This window comes from Palaemon carinicauda, chromosome 37, assembly GCF_036898095.1.
Source record: "Palaemon carinicauda isolate YSFRI2023 chromosome 37, ASM3689809v2, whole genome shotgun sequence".
Classification (NCBI taxonomy): domain Eukaryota; kingdom Metazoa; phylum Arthropoda; class Malacostraca; order Decapoda; family Palaemonidae; genus Palaemon; species Palaemon carinicauda.
Window position 1 is genome coordinate 69,141,811 of NC_090761.1, and position 19,780 is coordinate 69,161,590.

Sequence of the window (19,780 nt, forward strand, 5' to 3'; positions counted from 1 at the left end):
ACCTACCTATATATACAGTATATATATATATATATATATATATATATATATATATATATATATACACACACACACACACACACACATATATATATATATATATATATATATATATATATATATATATATATATATATATATATATATATATATATATATATATATATAATGATTAACAATATGTAGAAAGCAATGTATAGCTTAAAAAATGTAATAAAAGAAACATTATTGATGTTCATAGCACGAGTTAAACATTTCGTATACTATTAAATAATCTCTTTTTCTCTTGTTGTGATTTAACGATTTCAGAGTCAACACGTGCCAAAGTTTGATGAAATCATATTGATTACGAATATATGATTTGATTTAATTTCGCTCAACCCCATACGCAATTGCATACTTTCAAAACATAAGGGCCATGGTAAGGTCTCTCTCTCTCTCTCTCTCTCTCTCTCTCTCTCTCTCTCTCTCTCTCTCTCTCTCTCTCTCTCTTCTTCTTCTTCTTCTTCTTCTTCTTCTTCTTCTTCTTCTTCTTCTTCTTCTTCTTTAGATATAATAATAATAATAATAATAATAATAATAATCTTTATTTCAGCAAAAGCCATATACAGAGTTACAATAAGGGTACAGTGATCTTACACTTTTGACATCGGTGAAAAAAAAAATGAGATATGCAATAAAATCAGTGATATATTATAAACATCAATTAGCAGGTTGACCACAGAGATCTAAGGTCTGGGTAACAAAGTCACAATAGAATTAACGCTTAACAATGATGATACCATACATATTAGCAAACAAAAAGAGAGGGAGAAAGAAAAAAAAAAGATGAAAAAAATGGAGATGACACTGATAAATATGTTGGAACAGAAATTGCTTGAATAATGAAAGAACACTGGGGAGGGAAAAAAAAAATTCTAGTTTACTGAGCAGGTGGTGTGAAGGAAATACAGGACATCCAGACAACAAAGATGTAACATAATAAAACACGTTATCATAACAATACTGGGAATCATACCAAAGTGATATCTATGAAAAATGGCCAAACATCTAAAGTCATTTCTGGTTCATAAAACAGCATAAGATGGCTGTCTATAGGGGATCTGTTGATAACGCAGTGTATTAAATCATAGAATTGTCTAGTCAGAGACGAGTAAAATAATCTATAAAATGACTATGCTAAAAGAAACTAGAGGGGCACTCAGTAGAGCGCAGACCTCCACCGCGGGAGCTTATTTCTCGACGTTTTACTTGATCTTTCACCTTAGCATATATTAATTGGCGTGGATTTTCTTACACTCAAATATGAACCAAGTTTGAAGTCTCTGTGGCAACCATGTCCAAATTTATGGCTGATTATGTGAATTGGACATTTTGCTTGACTCTGATCTTGACCTTTGATCTTGACCTTTCAAAACTTAATCATCTCCAGCTTTTTACATAACAGTTAATCTCTCCAAGTTTCAATACGATTGAATATGTTTATATATATAAATATATATATATATATATATATATATATATATATATATATATATATATATAAAGATATATCTTTATATATATATATATATATATATATATATCCACACATATATAAAGATATTTATGTATATATATATATATATATATATATATATATATATATATATATATATATATATATATATATATGTATATATATATATATATATATATATATATATATATATATATATAAAGATATATCTTATATATATATATATATATATATATATATATATATATATATATATATATATTCATATATATATATATATATATATATATATATATATATATATATGTGTGTGTATATATATGTGTGTATATATATATATATATATATATATATATATATATATATATATATATATATATATATATATATATATATATATATATATACCTCACTCCTTGATAATTCAGATCTCCGAAGATTTATTGAACCTTAACAAAACTCAAACTATGGTTTTAGGTAGGTCGAGGACAATGGCTCCTCAAAACCAAATCTTTACATTAATTATGTTTACTTAACTATATGATGATGATGATGATGATTATTATTATTATTATTATTATTATTATTATTATTATTATTATTATTATTATTATTATTATTACTTGCTAAGCTACACCCCTAGTTGGAAAAGCAGGATGCTATAAGCCCAGGGGCTCCAAAAAGGGAAATAACCCAATGAGGAAAGAAGACAAGGAAAAATAAAAAATCTTAAGAACAGTAATATTAAAATGAATATTTCCTATATAAACTATAAAAACTTCAAAATAACCAGAGGAAGAGTTATAAAATAGAATAGTGTACCCGAGTGTACCCTCAAGCAAGAGAACACAAGTCCTTTAAAATTTTGGACGTGGTTCTTAATTGAAAATTTACTTTTGAGAAAATTTGCTTGATAAGAAAGTCTTTTAAGATTTTTGGTCATCAATCTATCCAAAAGAAATGTTTTTTATTTCTTTCATTCTGCCTTGCTTCGAGTATTTTCTCCTGTTTGGTCTAGTTTCTGACTCTCGTCTTAATTTGTTGGAAAAAAAAAAAACAACTTGAGGTCTGGTACATTTCTTATGCCTGATTATGATATTAATCTTTGACATCGTCGTTCAATTAGTTCGTTATGCTGCATGTTGCATAAGATCATTCATGATTCTGACAATCATTTATATTCAGATGTTCCCAGACTTCTATCCTCTACTTGACACTAGTTATCCAGTTAATTCTAATAGTTCATTTTCCTTTTGCCTACACACACACACACACACACACACACACACACACACATACACCGACTACTCTGGCCTATTCCTTATATATTCTCCTCTGCCTCATATACCTGACAACACTGAGATTACCAAATCATTCTTCTTACTGCGCTGTAATTTTTCAGTGGCCACTTTCCTCTTTGTAAGGGTAGAAGAGACTCCTTAGCTATGGTAAGCAGCTCTTCTAGGAGAAGGACACTCCAAAATTAAACCATTGTTCTCTAGTCTTGGGTAGTGCCATAGCCTCTGTACCATAATCTTCCACTGTCTTGGATTAGAGTTCTCTTGCTTGAGGGTACACTCGGGCACACTATTCTGTCTTATTTCTCTTCCTCTTGTTCTGTTAAAGTTTCTATAGTTTATATAGGAAATACTTATTTTGGTGGTGTTGTTGTTCTTAAAATATTTTATTTTTCCTTGTTTCCTTTCCTCACTGGGCTACTTTTCCCTCTTGGAGCCCTTGGGTTTATAGTACTGTATCTTGCTTTTCCAACTAGGGTTGTAGCTTAGCTAGTAATAATAATAATAATAATAATAATAATAATAATAATAATAATAATAGGCATTTAGTTATCCATGATAGTCTGACCTGGCTAAATTATACAATCTATGTCGTATCTATTACTGTTTCCAGTTTGGTGGTGTTTACATCATGGCCATCGGAGACTGGATGTGATGGAAACCGTCTAGTTATTACGCAAGTGTTAAAATCACTATAAAAAGGGTAATTGGAGTCGAGCTACAAACTAAAAGAGGAAAAGGAACGAATATGGTAAGAAAGAACTGTTTATTTAAATGTTTAATATTGTTAAGCCTATGATATCGGTTGTCTACCCTATTATAATTCGTCATATTGGTGGTTAAGATTGTATGCCACAAGACGATAACCTTTCACAGATTACGCTAAAACTGTTGAAATTTTGATATTATTATAGATTTTGATATGATTTTGTCGATTTTATATTCATTACTGGCAAATAATTGCAATTCAAGGTTCCTTTACAATTAAGGAATTGTGCAATGCATCCAGCCAAAATGGCCACTGTTAGAGGGTAGTTTATAGAACGGCGAAATTTTGATATTTAAATAGATTTTGATATGATTTTTTCGATTTGCTATTCATTGAAAGCAAATAATTGTAATTCAAGGTTCCTTTGCAATGAAAAATTAAGTGTGATGCATTCAGTCAAATTGTCCACAATTAGAGGGTAGTTTGTAGAACGGGGGACACGCCCACTAATTTAGGTAATTATTAACATTAATGGAGCATTGACATTTCATTGGGACAAACTGAAGAACACCACATTTTACAAGCCGACACAAGAACACCTAACGTAAGGTTCCCCACCTAACCTAACGTAGGAGCCATATTTTCAGTCAACACAAGCCCACCTTAAGAGCAACAAAGAAAATTTTCATGTCAATAGAAGAAGATAAATAGAAGTTCTGATAAGAGAAAATGGAAAGCTAAAACTAATTATTTTAAGTGAAAGCTTTGTTTGTAACAAAAGTAATGTACAAGAAACTGTTTTGGCGAAAAGAGCATCAAGAGGACAAGTGTACAAATTTTGTCGTAAATGTATTCTCAAAGAGAGAATTAGGCCCCCCCAACACCAGCAATGACACATTTATGTAGGTAAGGTTAGGTAAGTTGAGAACATATTTCTTGAAATTAAGGAAATGGGATTAAAGCTTTCCACTCCTATGAGTAAACCAACTCCTGTCCGCCAATCTACAAACCCTTTGGCCTAGAATTTAGGATGTTGAATTGGCAGTTAAGATTATCTAAGCTGTATGATTCTACTTATGTTTGTTTTAAAAAGTGTATACAGTATGTCATACAAATCTTGAGTCCTGCACTTTACATTGGAGTGGAACCTGATAAGCAGAATATAAAGTAAAAGGGAAACAGGAGATCAGAGGTATCAGGTATCTCTGAACTGCCAAAGTTAATTGGTCTGGGAATGGCACCTGGAATTCTTGGTTGAAGACCTTTACTAAGTAAACATGAATTTATTTAGTTAGGTTACTTTATACTAGATTTTAGGTCAGTCTTTACTGCTCTGGATTTTGTATGCAATACAGATACAGTACCTTTTATCCACTGAGTTTTAAGGATGTTCACAGTGATTTTCCTTGCAGTCACAATTTTTTTTTTTTAAATCAGCTATTTAAACAACATTTATTCCTTCTTAGGCCAAATTTCTTTCAGTAAATTGTTGTGTCTGGAATAGGTACTTTTGAAGTATGTAACTTCATATCTACGTATTTGAACCAATTTGACCTTTTTTATTAGTAACTAGTAGTTTTAGAGGTATAAGACCCCTGGGAAAACAGCAGGGATAGAGTACCACAGTGGGAAACAAAGCCTTTGTAGGGTGACGGCCAGATCCTGTAGAAAACGTGAATATTCTGAACTGTGGCCGTCGTTCTAAAACCGATTTTGGCTGGAGAAGCTAACTTAAAAAAACCCACCTAACCTATGCTAAAAGCCGTATCCTTACCCAGGGGGGCTTCGCCCCCCCGGACCCCCCCCCCCCCCCTTACACAACAGTTTCCTTACCTATGAGTACGACGGGAGAAGCTAACTTTAAAAACCCACCTAACCTATGCTAAAAGCCGTGTCCTTACCCAGGGGGCTGCGCCCCCCCGGACCCCCCCCCTTACACAACATATTTAAGATCCGTAGACCATTTCCAAACGTTTTTATTCTATACAATATAACAATCGGAGCGATAATAAGCAAATTAGGACGCTTGGCCGTAGCGCTACAAACTACCCTGGGAAACTTAATTTTTTGGGCGGGTAAATACTTAGAATGAGTAAAATAAAAGGGTGCATGATAACTCACCATGTCCACCTAACCTAACCTAGGGTACCAGATCAATACTCACCTCTTGAGTCAAACTTTCTGTAAGCCTACCAATGATGCCCTATAACTAGTCATAGAATGAGTGAAATTTGAGAATATGTTGTAAGGCAGGGGTGGCCAACCTTTTGTTTCCATTGCATCAATTCTTTTAACTTCTAATTCAGATGCGCCACACAAACTTTAACCCCCTTTCAATCCTTTTAAGTACTGTATAGTGATTCGGATATATTTGGTGGTTATGCATATAATCATTTGATTTATATATATATATATATATATATATATATATATATATATATATATATATATATATATATATATATATATATATATATATGATAGTGTGAACAGATGTTGCAGTTGTAAAGGAAAGTATTATTATAAGTACAGTATCATTAATTTTTTTTGGAGCAGGCATTTTTCTTTTATTATCTCTGGGGTATAGTGCGTCAATTGTACTCGTGCAATGCACCACTGTTGGCGCATGCGCCATAGGTTGGCCACTGCTGTTGTAAAGTAACTATATTCGTCTAATATAACCTATTTTATCCACTGGTTGCTTCATTCTGTTGCTTTCATGAATATATGATATACAGTACTGTACAGTAATATACCTGTAGCTTTAGAAAAAGCGATTTTTTTCAGTTAAAGCTGTCGTATGTAGTTTTTTGATAAACAGGTCATCTGATTTTCCTTCTTTAAAAATTTTATATTGCCGGTATATTGACAGAATCCTCATTTCAGGCTAGTTCTATGATAATTGCCGGCTTAGGCATGGCAACTATTGGATTTGGAGCTCGATTTGTTCTTCGCACCATGCCAAACTTGGGGAAAAAGATGGCTGATGCTGTTGGTACTTTTCAAAAGCTTGACAGTAAGGTAAGATGGAGTTGTAGAATTTTTTGTGAAATTACTTTGATGCATTTGTTCCGACGTGTCATACAAACCCTCGTCCTGAGCTTGAATCGGTTGTTGAAATGGATGAGGGGACCTGGCTTCCTGTTGGCTATCACTCACTTTTGCTGTGGCCTCTGTGGTGTGGATGTACTTGACGCATTTATCAAAACTGTGGATTCTTTTTCTTACAGTGTATAGTTGTTGGTAATGGAATGGAAACAATAACTACGTGACATGGGCCCAGGGAATTTTAGCCTGCTATTTTGGTGATAGGGACTTCCTCTTAAAGATAAGTCTCCATAAGGTTTGTATTTGTGTAGGAACAAATCACAAATTTCAAGTGTAATTTGTATTTGTTCCATAACCGAAATACAAATCATGCTATTTACATAGGGGGTATTACTTTCGGTAGCTGAAATGAATCACAAATTTTAAGGGTAATTTGTATTTGTTCCGTAACCGAAACACAAACCATGCTATTTACATAGGGGTTATTACTTTCGGTGTAGCTGAAATGACGAGCCATTAGATTTTAACGAGGGTTAAACTACCCCCGCGCTAGTTAGCATGGGGGTAGGGGAGGGGTAGCTAGCTACCCCTCCCCCCCACACACTGGTGAGCTCCCTCACTTCACTTTTGGCTCGGATGATGAGCAGACGTCTCTGTCCCGTCCTCGCACGGCAGCCATTAATGTTTTGTCTACTTAATTACTTACTTTTCTTATAATTAATATATATGTAAACATTCTTATGTTTATGTATATATTTGAGTATAGAAATACAGTAAGTTTCCTTTTCAGTGTTTGTGCTGTGTGTGTGTGTAGGGAGTCCACTCAATGTACGACAACCTCTCCGTGTGGTCCCAGGCCCTCACGGTGACATTTCATGGGTCGCGATCTCTCCCTTGGTCCTTCGGTCTTCCCTTCGGCGGGCGCCGTGGGGAATCGTCATCACTGGACTTTATTTATTAATCTGTTTCTCCGCTGTTCCTCCTTCCCTACGGGGAACTTGGTTTATCAGCGTAGGGAACATGGGAGTTTAGTTGACTACGGTCTCTCTCTCTCTCTCTCTTGAGGTCGTTCACCCTTTTATTACTACTACGTATTACGGTAGCTTCCTTCCCGTTGCGGGTTGAGTTGCTACTCCGTTTATTTTGTCTCAATTATTTTTAATCAAATCTAATTGTATTTGTTAACTTTTCAGCCTCTGTGTAGAACGCTTCCCTTCGGGGTTCATTCGTTTTTACTATTAGTAAACATTCTTAGATGAATTACATAATCATAATTGTTATAATTCTGTTTTTGTTACAGTTCTCCGCCTTCCCCCCCTTCCCGTGAGTGTCAGTGGAGGAGGAGGGCGCATTCCTGGTGCGTAATTCTTATGTTCTTTTCCCTCGAGGTTCCTCTTCGGAGTTCCCCCGGGGGAATAAATGTTAACTAATTATTTTATTTTCACAGTTAACTATCTAGTTTTTTCGTTTGTCTATTGTGCCAACGAAGCAGAGCTGTCCTGTTTGGGCCTGGGGAGTCTGCTGTTGCCGCCTCCTCTACGACTTCGTCATGGGCATGTTCCCTTCTCCTAGAAGTTCTCCCGTGACAACTGTCAGCTCCTTAGTTCATTTAGAATGCTCAGGAGGTTCGCCTCCATGGGTGGGTAACTTCCCTTCCGAGGTAGGTTCCCTTCCCAGGTGTGAGTTTTTTTCCCTTCCGGGGGGGCAACTTCTCTTACCTTAATTCCTGGTTGGTTTTTTCCTGGTCCTCAGGCGGTTATGCTCTTGGTGCTGAGCGACCGCTTTTGTAACCATGCTCTAGGGGCTGAGCGGTTGCAAGCCCGGACCATGGAATTCGTGCGATTATGCTCTTGGTGCTGAGCGGTCGCACTTGCAGCTACGCTCAAGGGGCTGGGCAGCTGCAGGAGCTCCTCTTCGGAGGGTTTCTCTTTATGGTCAGCTTGCTGATCCAACGGCCCTAAGGGGCACCTTCATCAGTTCTTCTGGTCTCTTTTACGAAGTTTTCTCCTCTCTCGTTCGCGAGAGAGTCTCTCTCGTTCGCGAGAGAGTCTCTCTCGTTCGCGAGAAGGATACTACTCATAGAGACTCCTCTTCGGAGGACTCCCCTGCTGTTGTTGCTGAAGGCTCAGTTCCCCCCTCCGAACATCCTTCAAGGGGGCAGCTGAGTCCAACAGTGTCTCCTTCGAGTGTATCTCCCCTTCGGGGGAGTTGTGACGGGCCGAGAGAAGGGTTGTGAGTCAAAGGCAGGATGCAATCAACTGAGTTGTTTATTAAGGAACACTCTCCTTTATATACAAAACCTCAAGGCAACAGGACATGACATGATCATTCAGGTTCTTTTTAGTGCGAGGGAAGAACGCAGATACAAGCATAATATATACAAAAGGAATTATGTACAATTGTGTGACACACGGTTGGTACATGGCTCCCCCTCTAAAAATGACATACTGAACATGTTAAATAGGTGCCCTGAATCTGGAGAGGTAGCAGTAGAAACTGCGCCGATTAGCGGCAGTGAGTGACTGTAGAAGTCGTTGGTTGGGGTGCGAGCGACTGGTGGATGATAGTTGGCTGTGTTGCCGCTCCGGCTCGTCACGGGGTAGGCGAGTGTGTCCTACAGCATTCATAGGCGTGTGTGTCCTACGGTATTCATAGGCGTGTCCTACGGCATTCATAGGCGAGTGTGTCCTACGGCATTCATAGGCGTGTGTCCTACGGCATTCATAGGCGTGTCCTACGGCATTCACGTCAGCTTCGGTTGAAGTTGAATAGGTGTCCTCTTCGTCACGAGTGGAGGCGTTGATGGAGGTTTGAAAGTCATGAAGTGGGTTCACATCAGGAGGAGAGCCGTCTGCGGCAGGTTGCAGGCGAGTGGTACTGGTCATTTTCCCGAGGGTGAGCGAAGCCCTTTGGTCCCCCAACGGTTGTTAGAGAGCTGAAAAGGCGTTGCTATACGGGCGGCTGGCGACGGCGAGTACTGCTGCAGAAGATATGCGTTGACGGCGTCATAGTAACGGTGAGAGGTGTAGGGGGGATGGGGAGGCGGGAGGAGCGAGTCACTCCGGGGTCACCAATGTGACGGCGCCGAGTAAGGAGTTGTGAACTCAGTTGATTGCATCCTGCCTTTGAGTTCACAACTCCTTACTCGGCGCCGTCACAGAGTTCACTACCAGAGACTCCTCTTCGGAGGACTGATGATGGTACTCCTGTTCATGGTCATCTTCATCTTCAGCCGCAGAGGCTCCTCCTCGACGAGAACAGACCGTTACAGCTGCTTCGCTAGACCTTTCGGCAGATCGTTTGCGATCTCCGACACCTGCCAGACCTTCTTGTCTTCCATCTCCGTTCCTGGACGCAGATGCGCAGTGGGCACCACTCCACCCCGTTTTCTGACGGGCACCGGTCCCTTTGGGGCTAAGGGCTTATCTCACAATGTGAGTAAGTCCCTTAGTGCCAGGTTTTTACATGTGCATCCTCATTCTCCTGCGCGCTAGCGCGCAGTAGTTCACAAATACTCTTCTGCTGTGGACCAGTCTTCTGCTGAATCAACACTCCAGCGATCTCCTGTAGCTGAGTCTTGCCGTAGATCTCCTGATCGCCAACGCTTCTGGGACCTTTTGTGCGGCTACGCGCCTTGTGCACCAACGATCTCCTGAACGCCCACGATCGCCTGCTCGCCGGCACACATCTGATCGCCCTTTTCTGATGTGCGCAATGAGCGCCAACGTTCCCCCTCGCGCCCACAATCTCCGGATCTGGGCGCAAGCAGGGAGATTATTTCTTCACTGAACTCCACGTTCACCTGCTTGCCAGCGCACATCTGCGCCCCCTTTCCTGATGTGCGCAATACGCGCCAACGTTCGCCCTCGCGCCCACGATCTTTGGATCTGGGCGCAGGCAAGTAGTTTAATTCCTTCGCCTCCTCGCCGACGATCTCTGGTTCTGCACCCTCGCTGATATCTTCTGGCCACGCAACTACGCGCCTACGATCTCCCGGTTCCTGCCTCGTCGCGCACAGTTCAAGAAGTTCCTACGCTAGCGCACAGGCCCTCACAGGTTCTTCTGGACTCGCAGCGCCCTTCTGGAGTTTCGCGCCAAGCGCGGTTCCAGTTACAGCGCGCCAACGCGCCAACACGCCAGCACGCTTCCACTTCACACCACGCCGCCCAGGAGACACCTAACCTAGCGCACGGGCGCTCACAGGCTCCCCTGGGCTCTCCATGCACGCCAGCGATCTCCTAAGTGCCCGCGCGATTCTTCGCCTGCGCGCAAGCGTTTTCAACGCGCCAACGCTTCAATCGTCGTAGGTTTCCTATGCGCCCACGCGTTAACTCTCCTGTACGCGATCGGTCGCTACGCGCCACCGCTTGCCAACGCGCCATCGCTCGCCAACGAGCTTTCGCCCGCCTACGAGCCATCTCTCGCCACGACGCGGCATCGCTCGTCAACGTGCCATCGCTCGCTTATGCGCCATCGGTCTCCCGGCCGCCTGCGCTCGCCCTTACGACCGCGCCCCCGCGCACATGCGCACCCATGTTTGCCAACACGCGCCATCGGTCTCCCGGCCGCCTGCGGTCGCCCTTACGACCGCGCGCCCACGCGCGAACCAACGGTTTTCCATCGCGCAAGCGCCAGCGCGATTTCGTCCGCGATTCCCGTCGGGTTTTGCAACACGGGCAACCTGGCGAGTCTTCTGGAGCGCGTACTTCCAGATCATTGTTGGCACGATCTCTCACCTGTAGACGCAAAGCAGCGCATGTGCAGGAGCAGGAAGAAGCTTCAGAGAGGTCTGGGCAACATTCTTTTCCTTCTTTTCTGGCAGGCCCCATCATCTCTACTCCTCAGGAACGTCCGATCCCCTTCCCTCCAGCGGGAGTCGCTGACACTGCGTCTGTCAGCCATCAGCAGAGGAGGTACTTCGAGATCATGGGGGAACCTGGTTTAGCCCTTCCTCTCCACCATTCCGTGGAAGGGGCTTACCAGGGAGTTTTTCTCTCGAGAAATTCTCCACCCGGCAGGTGACATTCTCGACTTCGGAGATCTTAAGCCAGGAGAAAGCCGCAAAGTGTGCCATGCAGGCCACTTCGTGGCTGTTTGTCTGGCTTGGATCTCTGGCCATTCTGTTGCGATCCGAGAAATTGTCCAAGGAGAGCTCCAGGAAGGTCATGGAAACTTTCCTCCTCTCGGGCACGAGCACCATCATTTCCCGGCTCACCAAGTTTCGAACTTGTGGGCAAACTCGATGTTGAAGCATTGAGATGCAGTGACCGAGAGGTTCCTCTCAGAAGTCCCAACCATGGATGTCGGCAAGCTCAGACACTTTTCCATCCTTGGAAAGACCTTGTTTTGAGCCCAAGGACGGGGAGCGGACAGCTGAGAGGTGGAGAAAGTCGAATAACGATTCGCTCCTCCAAAAGCGCTTACATCCAGACCCTACAAGCCTCCAGCGCCTCAACAACAACAGCCTCGTCAGCCTAGGACATCGGAACCGGCCCCGGCAGCTAAGACAAGGTGTCTAAACAGCAGCCCCCTCCTGTAAGAGACAAGAAGGGCGGGAAGTCCTCCTGGGGAGGCAATAATCCTAGAGGGAGCGGCCAAGGCCGCAAACGCTAGGATTGGCAACCCCCCTGCATGGTCCCCAGGCAGTCTCGGAATCGACCCTTCTTCGATACCGAGACAAGCTTCTGGGACTTTGCCAAGATCTAGGGATCATGGTAATTCTCGAGAAGTCTTCTCTGCTTCCATCTCAACTACTGGGATATCTAGGCATGATATTAGACTCCAATCTCCAAGCCTTCCCATCAGATGACAGGATAGCAAGGCTGAGGAGAGTCGCAGAACCTTTCCTCAGACGTGGAGAGCTTCCAGCCCAATCTTGGTTACGCCTCCTAGGTCACCTTTCCTCCTTGACCATGCTAGTTCCAAACGGCCGCCTCAGGATGAGATCCCTGCATTGACGGCTCAAGTTCCGGTGGGATCAAGACAACGATTCCCCGGACATTCTGGACCCTTTGGGACCTGCGGAACAAATGGACCTGCAGTGGTAGATGACCTACGGAAACCTTTGCAAGGGAATGGATCTTCTCGTCCTTCTCCCGCATTTGATGCTGTTCTCGGACTCGTCAAAACAGGGGGGGGGGGGGGGGGGGGCACGTTCTAAATCAGGCCTATGATCAGAACCAGAAGGGTACCTCCACATCAATCTGCTAGGAATGAAGGTCGTATTCTGGCCCTTCAACACTTCCAACAGACCCTGGCGAGTCACTCCGTGAACGGCAACTCCACGGTAGTGGCTTTTTTCAACAAGCAGGGAGGTACCTTTTCATAACAGCTTTCTCATCTTGCAGTAGAGATACTGAGATGAACCGAAGTCCACTCAATACCCTATCGACTCGCTTCATTCCGGGCAAAGGAATGTGCTCTCCGACAGTCTGAGCAGGGCCTCACAGATAGAGAGTACCGAGTGGTCTTGGTGCCCCCCCTGGTAGCCAACAAGTCCTGACCTTGTGGACCTGTTTACGACAGCCTTGAATTTCAAGCTGCCGCTGTACTACTCCCCAGTCCCAGACCCCAAGGCACTGGCAAGATGCCTTCCTACAACGGTGGGACAACATCGACGTCTACGTCTTCCCACCGTTCTATCTGTTGAGAAGGGGGTTCAACAAGTCCAGACTGTCGGTCAACCTGTCGATGACTCTGATAGCTCCGCTGCAGCATCATGCAGAGTGGTTCCCGGAACTTCTGCATCTCCTGACGGAACTCCTGAGAGAGCTTCCCCCACGACACGAGCTACTCAAACAACCACACTGCAACATCTACCACAAGCCGTAGCATCACTTCGGCTTCATGCCTGGAGACCATCCAGCATCTCCTCACAGAGAGAGGCATTCCGCAACAAGTTGCGGAGCGGATGTCTCGACACCCGCGAAAGTCATCCGCAGGGGTCTACCAGGCGGAGTGAAGAGTCTTCTGTGGTTGGTGTCGTGGGAGAGGTACCTCTCCCCTTGATGCCACTATTCCAGCAATAGGGGAGTTATTGTATATTGGTGGGAGGAAATGCGCCTTTCACTCTCGGCGGTGGAAGCCTATCACTCAGCCTTAAGCCAGGCCTTCAGGCTGAAAGGAATAGACATCTCCTCGCTGGAACTTTCTTCGCTCATACGAAACTACGAACTTACCTGCCCACAGTCGGAAGTGAGACCTCCTCCATGGAACATGGTTCGGGCTCTTAGGGCTCTTATAGAGATCTCCTTGCGAACCATTACGCCAGGCTTCTGATCGTCACCTGTCTTGGAAGACGGTGCTCCTGCTCGCTCTGGCCTCGGCCAAGCATGTCAGCGAACTTCATGGTGTCTCGTACGACGTCGCCCATTCAAGAGGATAGGTGGAGGTAACGTTCAGGTTCGTCCCTGAGTTGGTTATTAGACTCAAAATCTTGGAGTCCCGGACCTTCGGTTCGACTCCTTCAGGATTTCGAGTCTCCGTTCTGTAACAGATGACCCAGACCTTCTCCTACTATGCCCAGTAAGGAGTCGGAGGTGTTATCTTAAAGAACAGCTGCAGTTCGTCCTCACGTGCAAGCCCTGTTTGGGAGCACAGGGAGGACGGAGAGGAGGGTCATCAAGAATGCCTTTTCAGCCTGGATTCAAAGAGTCATCCGTCACGCCCTGAATCCAGACCCTCCTCCGTCACGTCGCCTTAGAGCACACGATGTCAGAGGCATCGCAACGTCCCTGGCCTTCAAGAGGAACTACTCTGTGACGCAGGTGCTACAAGCTGGAGTCTGGAAGCGTCAAACGACCTTCACAGCCCACTTCCTGCAGGACGTGACCCACAGGAGCCTCGATACGTTTCCTATCGGCCCTGTGGTGGCTACACAACAGCTGGTCTAACCTCAGGCTCCTTAATGGACCGGTAGCAGAAGGCTGAGGGCATTGTTACCTGGTTTTAGACTGCATGAATGAAAGAAGTACAGTATGTCTGGCCCTTACTTCTTTTTTCATCCTCCCCTCTCTTGAGGAAAGCAGCATCCTGGGTTCTCTGCATAGCTGACCTCAAACCTCTGCAGGTAAACCATGCTTCCTTGTGTTCCTAGTATTAAGTTAATACTGTCGCGTCCCCCATACCCTGACGAGGTGGTATTGGGAACGTCCTAGCCTAGAATTCCAGCTAAAGGACTTCAGGTTGACTTCCTAGGACAAGTCACACTTCTTCCCTCCACACACAAGCTTATGTGGGCCGCATGTTTCTTGCGTAGCAAGAAACTTGCGAGGCGCAGGGACACTTTTTCTCGAGTGCTGCTTACTTAGATTCTGAGTCCCCGGGTAAGCCAAAGCCAGTAAGGCTGGGACTTTCCGCCCTACCTAAGGGTAAGTCACCCTATGTAAATAGCGTGGTTTGTATTTCGGTTATGGAACAAATGACAAATTCGGAGATAATTTGTATTTTTCATAACCATACAAACCTTAGCTATTTACACATATTTGCCCACCAGCCATGTCCCCCAAGACAAGTCCTACCTCTAAGTGAAGTGAGGCAGCTCACCAGTGTGGGGGGGAGGGGTAGCTAGCTACCCCTCCCCTACCCCTGTGCTAACTAGCGTGGGGGGGGGTGTAGTTTAACCCTCGTTAAAATCTAATGCCTCGTCATTTCAGCTACGCCGAAAGTAATACCCCCTATGTAAATAGCTAAGGTTTGTATGGTTAGGAAAAATACAAATTATCTCCGAATTTGTCATTTTTCCTAACTATACAAACCTGAGACCTTCAAGTTATACTTCCCACCTCATCCACCCCACAAGTCCTGGATGAAGGTCAAAGTGGCCACTCGGTGAGCTGGCAGTGGGACGGAGCTTTTCCACCGCCAGATTAAGGTTTATATAGTTAGAAAAAATATAAATTACTTTTAAAATCTGTGATTTTGCAACGGATGTGAAAGGATAACAAGTACAGTAGAGAGTTTGGCTGTTAGTAGATACAGATTTTTTCATGAATTTAAAAAAGTGGAGGACAGAGCATCGGCTCTAACGAGCAAAACAGTATTTTGTTTTCAATACTCTCTGGCATAAATTGCATGTAGATTTTGATACCTGATGGTTAGCACGAAAATTTTCTATTACTTGGTGTACAATCCTCTTAGCCTCAGTAATTTTTTTCTTCATGAAACTTCTTAAGCACATTAAAATAGCATCAATGGTTCTGGCAAGTACAGGGTTCTAATAGTGAAGACTCACGACTTAATTTTCCCTCTGAAAACTCAATATTTGTTTGCCACCATCGTACTTTATGAGACAGTATAGCCCAAGCAAAATTGAGATTTTTATCTATGAATTATAGATGTTTTTTAAAGGTCCTCAACGTACAAACTTAATAGGTTCCAAGAAGCTGTTTGTAAGAAGAATTTTTTTAAATTTTAGCCTAGGGTAAGCCTAATCCGAATCCCATGCCTGTGATTTCCTACTACAAATGTCAATAGATAGTTAGGTTTGATATGAAATAAATGTCGGGTTATTACAAATGTCTTTTTGTTTACTGTATCAAATTACATGATATTGTTTTATTAATAATATGGCTTTATCTTACCATTGTTATTCTCATTTGGATTTGTATCTCCGAATTTTAAGTTGGGGACCTTCCGTATTTCATCATGTTTACACACTGCAAAATAATGTTAACTTAGGTATGAAAAATAAAAATGAACCTTTACTACAATAAAATGTTCTTTCAGTGACTTTACTAAAGTTAAATTAAATGATTTCAGACGTTAGGTAATAGCAAGTATTACAAAGGAGGATTTGACCCTAAAATGACAAAAAGAGAAGCATCCCTTATACTCAGCGTATCTCCAAATGCTAATTCTCAAAGAGTTCGGGTGAGTACAGCCGAGTTGACTTTTATTAATGATAGAGTAATCCAAGCTTTATCCCCATGACAGAGGGGATTGGAAGCTAAGCATCAATTTTTGCTTTAGTGGTACATTAGTTATTTTGATAATTACCATAAATGCTTTTAATTCACATTCATGTCTATTGTCCTCTGCATATTCTGCCGGAGTTCCTATCTGGGTTTACGTTTTTATCTACACCTCTTTTATTGTCCTTTGTATATTCTGCATGAGTTCTTATCTATGTTTATATTTTTATGTACACCTTTTTTACCATGTTTTCTTGCTCATCTTATGAATGCACTTCAAGCTACATCCGTGTGTATGACTTCTTCACTACTGGTAATTATCCTCATTCTTTCGCATCACTTGTCCAAACTAACTCAGTCTTTGGGTTCTGGGCCTATTTACCAACTGCTGAATACAGTACCACTTCTGTTAATATTAAAATTACTGTGTTAATAAAGAATACAATTTGGAAAATTCATTATCCTTTGTTTAATATCACCATCAGCATTGTCTAATACTTTATGGATTTTCATCTAAAGTTATTTCGTTAACTTGTGTGGTTTGGCACCAAAGGTTTTAATGTGTTGCTTGACATTAAATTATAATTAGATTATATTTCTGGATCACGGATTTAAAAATATCTTATCTTTCACAGAAAGGTCTGAAGAATTTAATGAATTATTTCTATAACTTAACCAATTGATAATTATTGTATTTGAATCTATCTCTAAGGGATTTCTTGATTTGCATTTTCTCTCCTCATGAATTTGATTATTGCAAATAATCATGGTGAGTCTTGGGGCCTAACAAGCATGACCAAGATATTTAGGTTATAAAATATCCTTATTTTTATTATTATTATTGTTATTATTATTATTATTATTATTATTATTATTATTATTATTATCACTATCATTATTCAAGCTGTGCATGTGTATTACTTAAACAAGTAAAAGGGTCTTAAACTTTCTTAGGTATCTTTTGTAGAATTGACTGCCTGTATGTGATATGAGGGAAAGAGAAATATCTTATATTCTATACAGTAAACCTCCTTAACCACAGCTAATAAGTTCCAATAAGCTGCCCCCCTTGAGCTGATTTTCCAGTTTGTTTACAACTGAAATGGGTATGGGGATTACTGCACTTGGACGTAGACTCTTTTTGTTAGTAAATGTAGTGCCTACATTTATCCCGCTTGAGTTAACCCGTGATGAGGTAGTGGCCGAACTTGCAAGAGAACAGGACAAACTGCCAAGGAAAACACGATGCAACCGATTGAATTTAGTTGAAGCTTCATTCACCTCAAGAAGATTTAAGGGAATGTTATGGTATGCCACAGCATCCACCAATGTAATACAATATAGTCCAGGAGTGGAGGAATATTAGGATTCAGACTACTCACTCAGTCTTTTGCCTCACAGTCTAGTTGTCTTATAGTGCAACTAGGATTGTGACATTGCAAGGTTTTAGCTGAAGGGTCTAAAGTAATTAAAAGAAATTGAGGCTCTGTAAGAGGATTTTTAATCATTACTGCACAGAGATCTTTCAGAACCCACATTGAAAGAAACCCTACTAACTAGACTCGACTTGTGGAGTTTGGTTAACTTTGGCAACGGAGCTGGTAGGATCAGAGTTGCCGCTTTTAAGAGAGGATTCACTGAACTTTTGAACTTTATTAAAGGAAGCTAGCAATGTCAAGAGGCTATGAAGCTCATCACAATCAAAAGTTGGCGAATTACGTGAAATGTCTAAAGGGGGAGGCTTGTCATTATTGTCGTCCTCCTCGCTATAATCAACCAGCCTAGTCTTCCCTGGCTTTTCCCGTGAACTAACAGCACTAAAGGGAACTTGCTTTTAGCAGGGGAAAATTTAGAGAAAACTAGGCTAGTCAATTATTGTGGGGATGACGACAATAATGACACTGCACCAACTTTGATAATTCATAATCAGCCAATTTCGATAGTGATGAGCTTCAAGGCTATTGACATCTACAGTGTGCCATGTTAGACAGGCACTTACTAGATTGTAATCATCTACAGCAATTTTGACTTTCATAGAATTATGAACTGAATAACCGTTATACGTACTACAGAGTGCACAATTTCTCATAGGTAAAGTGGATACTTTGAGTTGTAAATCCTGTCGGATAAATTGTTGACCAGTAATTATGTAAAATGTATAGGAAAAAAAGATCTAAAAGTTTAGCTCAAAACCATTTTTGGTTTTGTGTTGCTATGTATTTAGTCTCTTGATTCCATCAATTGATATTTCTTTAATCAAGTTAAGTATCCTGAGATACCTGAAAGAAAATTACCGGTAACTAACAGTGATTTATCAAGCTTCATACGTTTTCCACAGATTAGGTTATAAGTTTTCAATATAAGTCCTAATGATTAAAATATTGATAATAAAGCATGAGTCTTTATTGTAATTTATTTTTTCAGGCTGCATATAAAAAAATGATGCTGGTCAACCATCCTGATAGAGGAGGTTCTCCATACATTTCAGCCAAACTGAGCGAAGCTAAGGATATTCTCGACAAGTAAATGTAGCAATTATGGGAGTAGTAAGATGATTCGGTTACTTTTGTAAATGATTTGAATGTATTTCATAAATAAATGAATATATTGTACAGTTTCTTGTGTTTTATTAATTGATGCCAAAACCACTTCTCTGATCCATCATTATTCAGTTGGATATTTCAAAATGCTATGAGACTTTCTTAGAAGGAAGTCTTTCTTTATTATTTAGAATAAAATTACATTTTTCAATACAAACCCATTACATATAATAGTCTATTTGTTCCATAACTGAAATACAAACCACGCTATTTACATGGGGTAATTACTTCGGCGTAGCTGAAATGACGAGCCATAAGAATTTTAACGAGGGTTTACTACCCCTCCGCTAGCTAGCGGGGGGATAGGGAGGGGTAGCTTGCTACCCCTCCCCCCTCACACACACTGAGTGCTTCTCTTTACTTTTGGCTCGGAGAGACGACAGACCTGTCTGCGCTCTCCTCCGTTTTTGACTGCCATAATCTGTTTTGCTTTTTCTCTCAGTGTGTGTTTAAAGTTGGCCTCTATTCATTCATCCTGCGTACGTGCCCTGGACAAGCCGGCCGCCCTTGTGGTACCTTTATGTCGGCCTTGGACACCGATCCTCACTCCTTATGCCCTCAGTGTAGCGGCCAACGGTGTGATAGGTCTAACGTATGTATCGAGTGTAGGGAGTGGTCTACCTCCCAGTGGGAGAGGTTTGCCCGGCGACGCAAGAAGAAGGCTAAAAGGGATATTTCTCCTTCAGAGGCTCCTT

General features: G+C 41.8%; 1 protein-coding gene across 1 annotated transcript; it reads left to right on the top strand.

Moving 5' to 3' along the window:
- The first annotated feature begins 3,413 nt into the window (after window positions 1-3,413).
- LOC137629179 (mitochondrial import inner membrane translocase subunit TIM14-like) lies at window positions 3,414-19,102 on the top strand. The gene is made up of 4 exons (XM_068360443.1): window positions 3,414-3,568; window positions 6,413-6,547; window positions 16,334-16,444; window positions 18,910-19,102. Exons 1-4 carry the CDS (start codon window positions 3,566-3,568, stop codon window positions 19,009-19,011), a joined length of 351 nt encoding a protein of 116 aa, XP_068216544.1. The 5' UTR covers window positions 3,414-3,565; the 3' UTR covers window positions 19,012-19,102.
- The last annotated feature ends 678 nt before the right edge of the window (window positions 19,103-19,780 follow it).

What these genes read in the sequence shown, in the direction of transcription:
- LOC137629179 (XM_068360443.1), top strand. An exon ending in TTCAAAAGCTTGACAGTAAG is followed by an intron (nt 6,548 to 16,333) that starts GTAAGATGGAGT and finishes AAATGATTTCAG; the next exon opens with ACGTTAGGTAATAGCAAGTA. An exon ending in CTAATTCTCAAAGAGTTCGG is followed by an intron (nt 16,445 to 18,909) that starts GTGAGTACAGCC and finishes TTATTTTTTCAG; the next exon opens with GCTGCATATAAAAAAATGAT.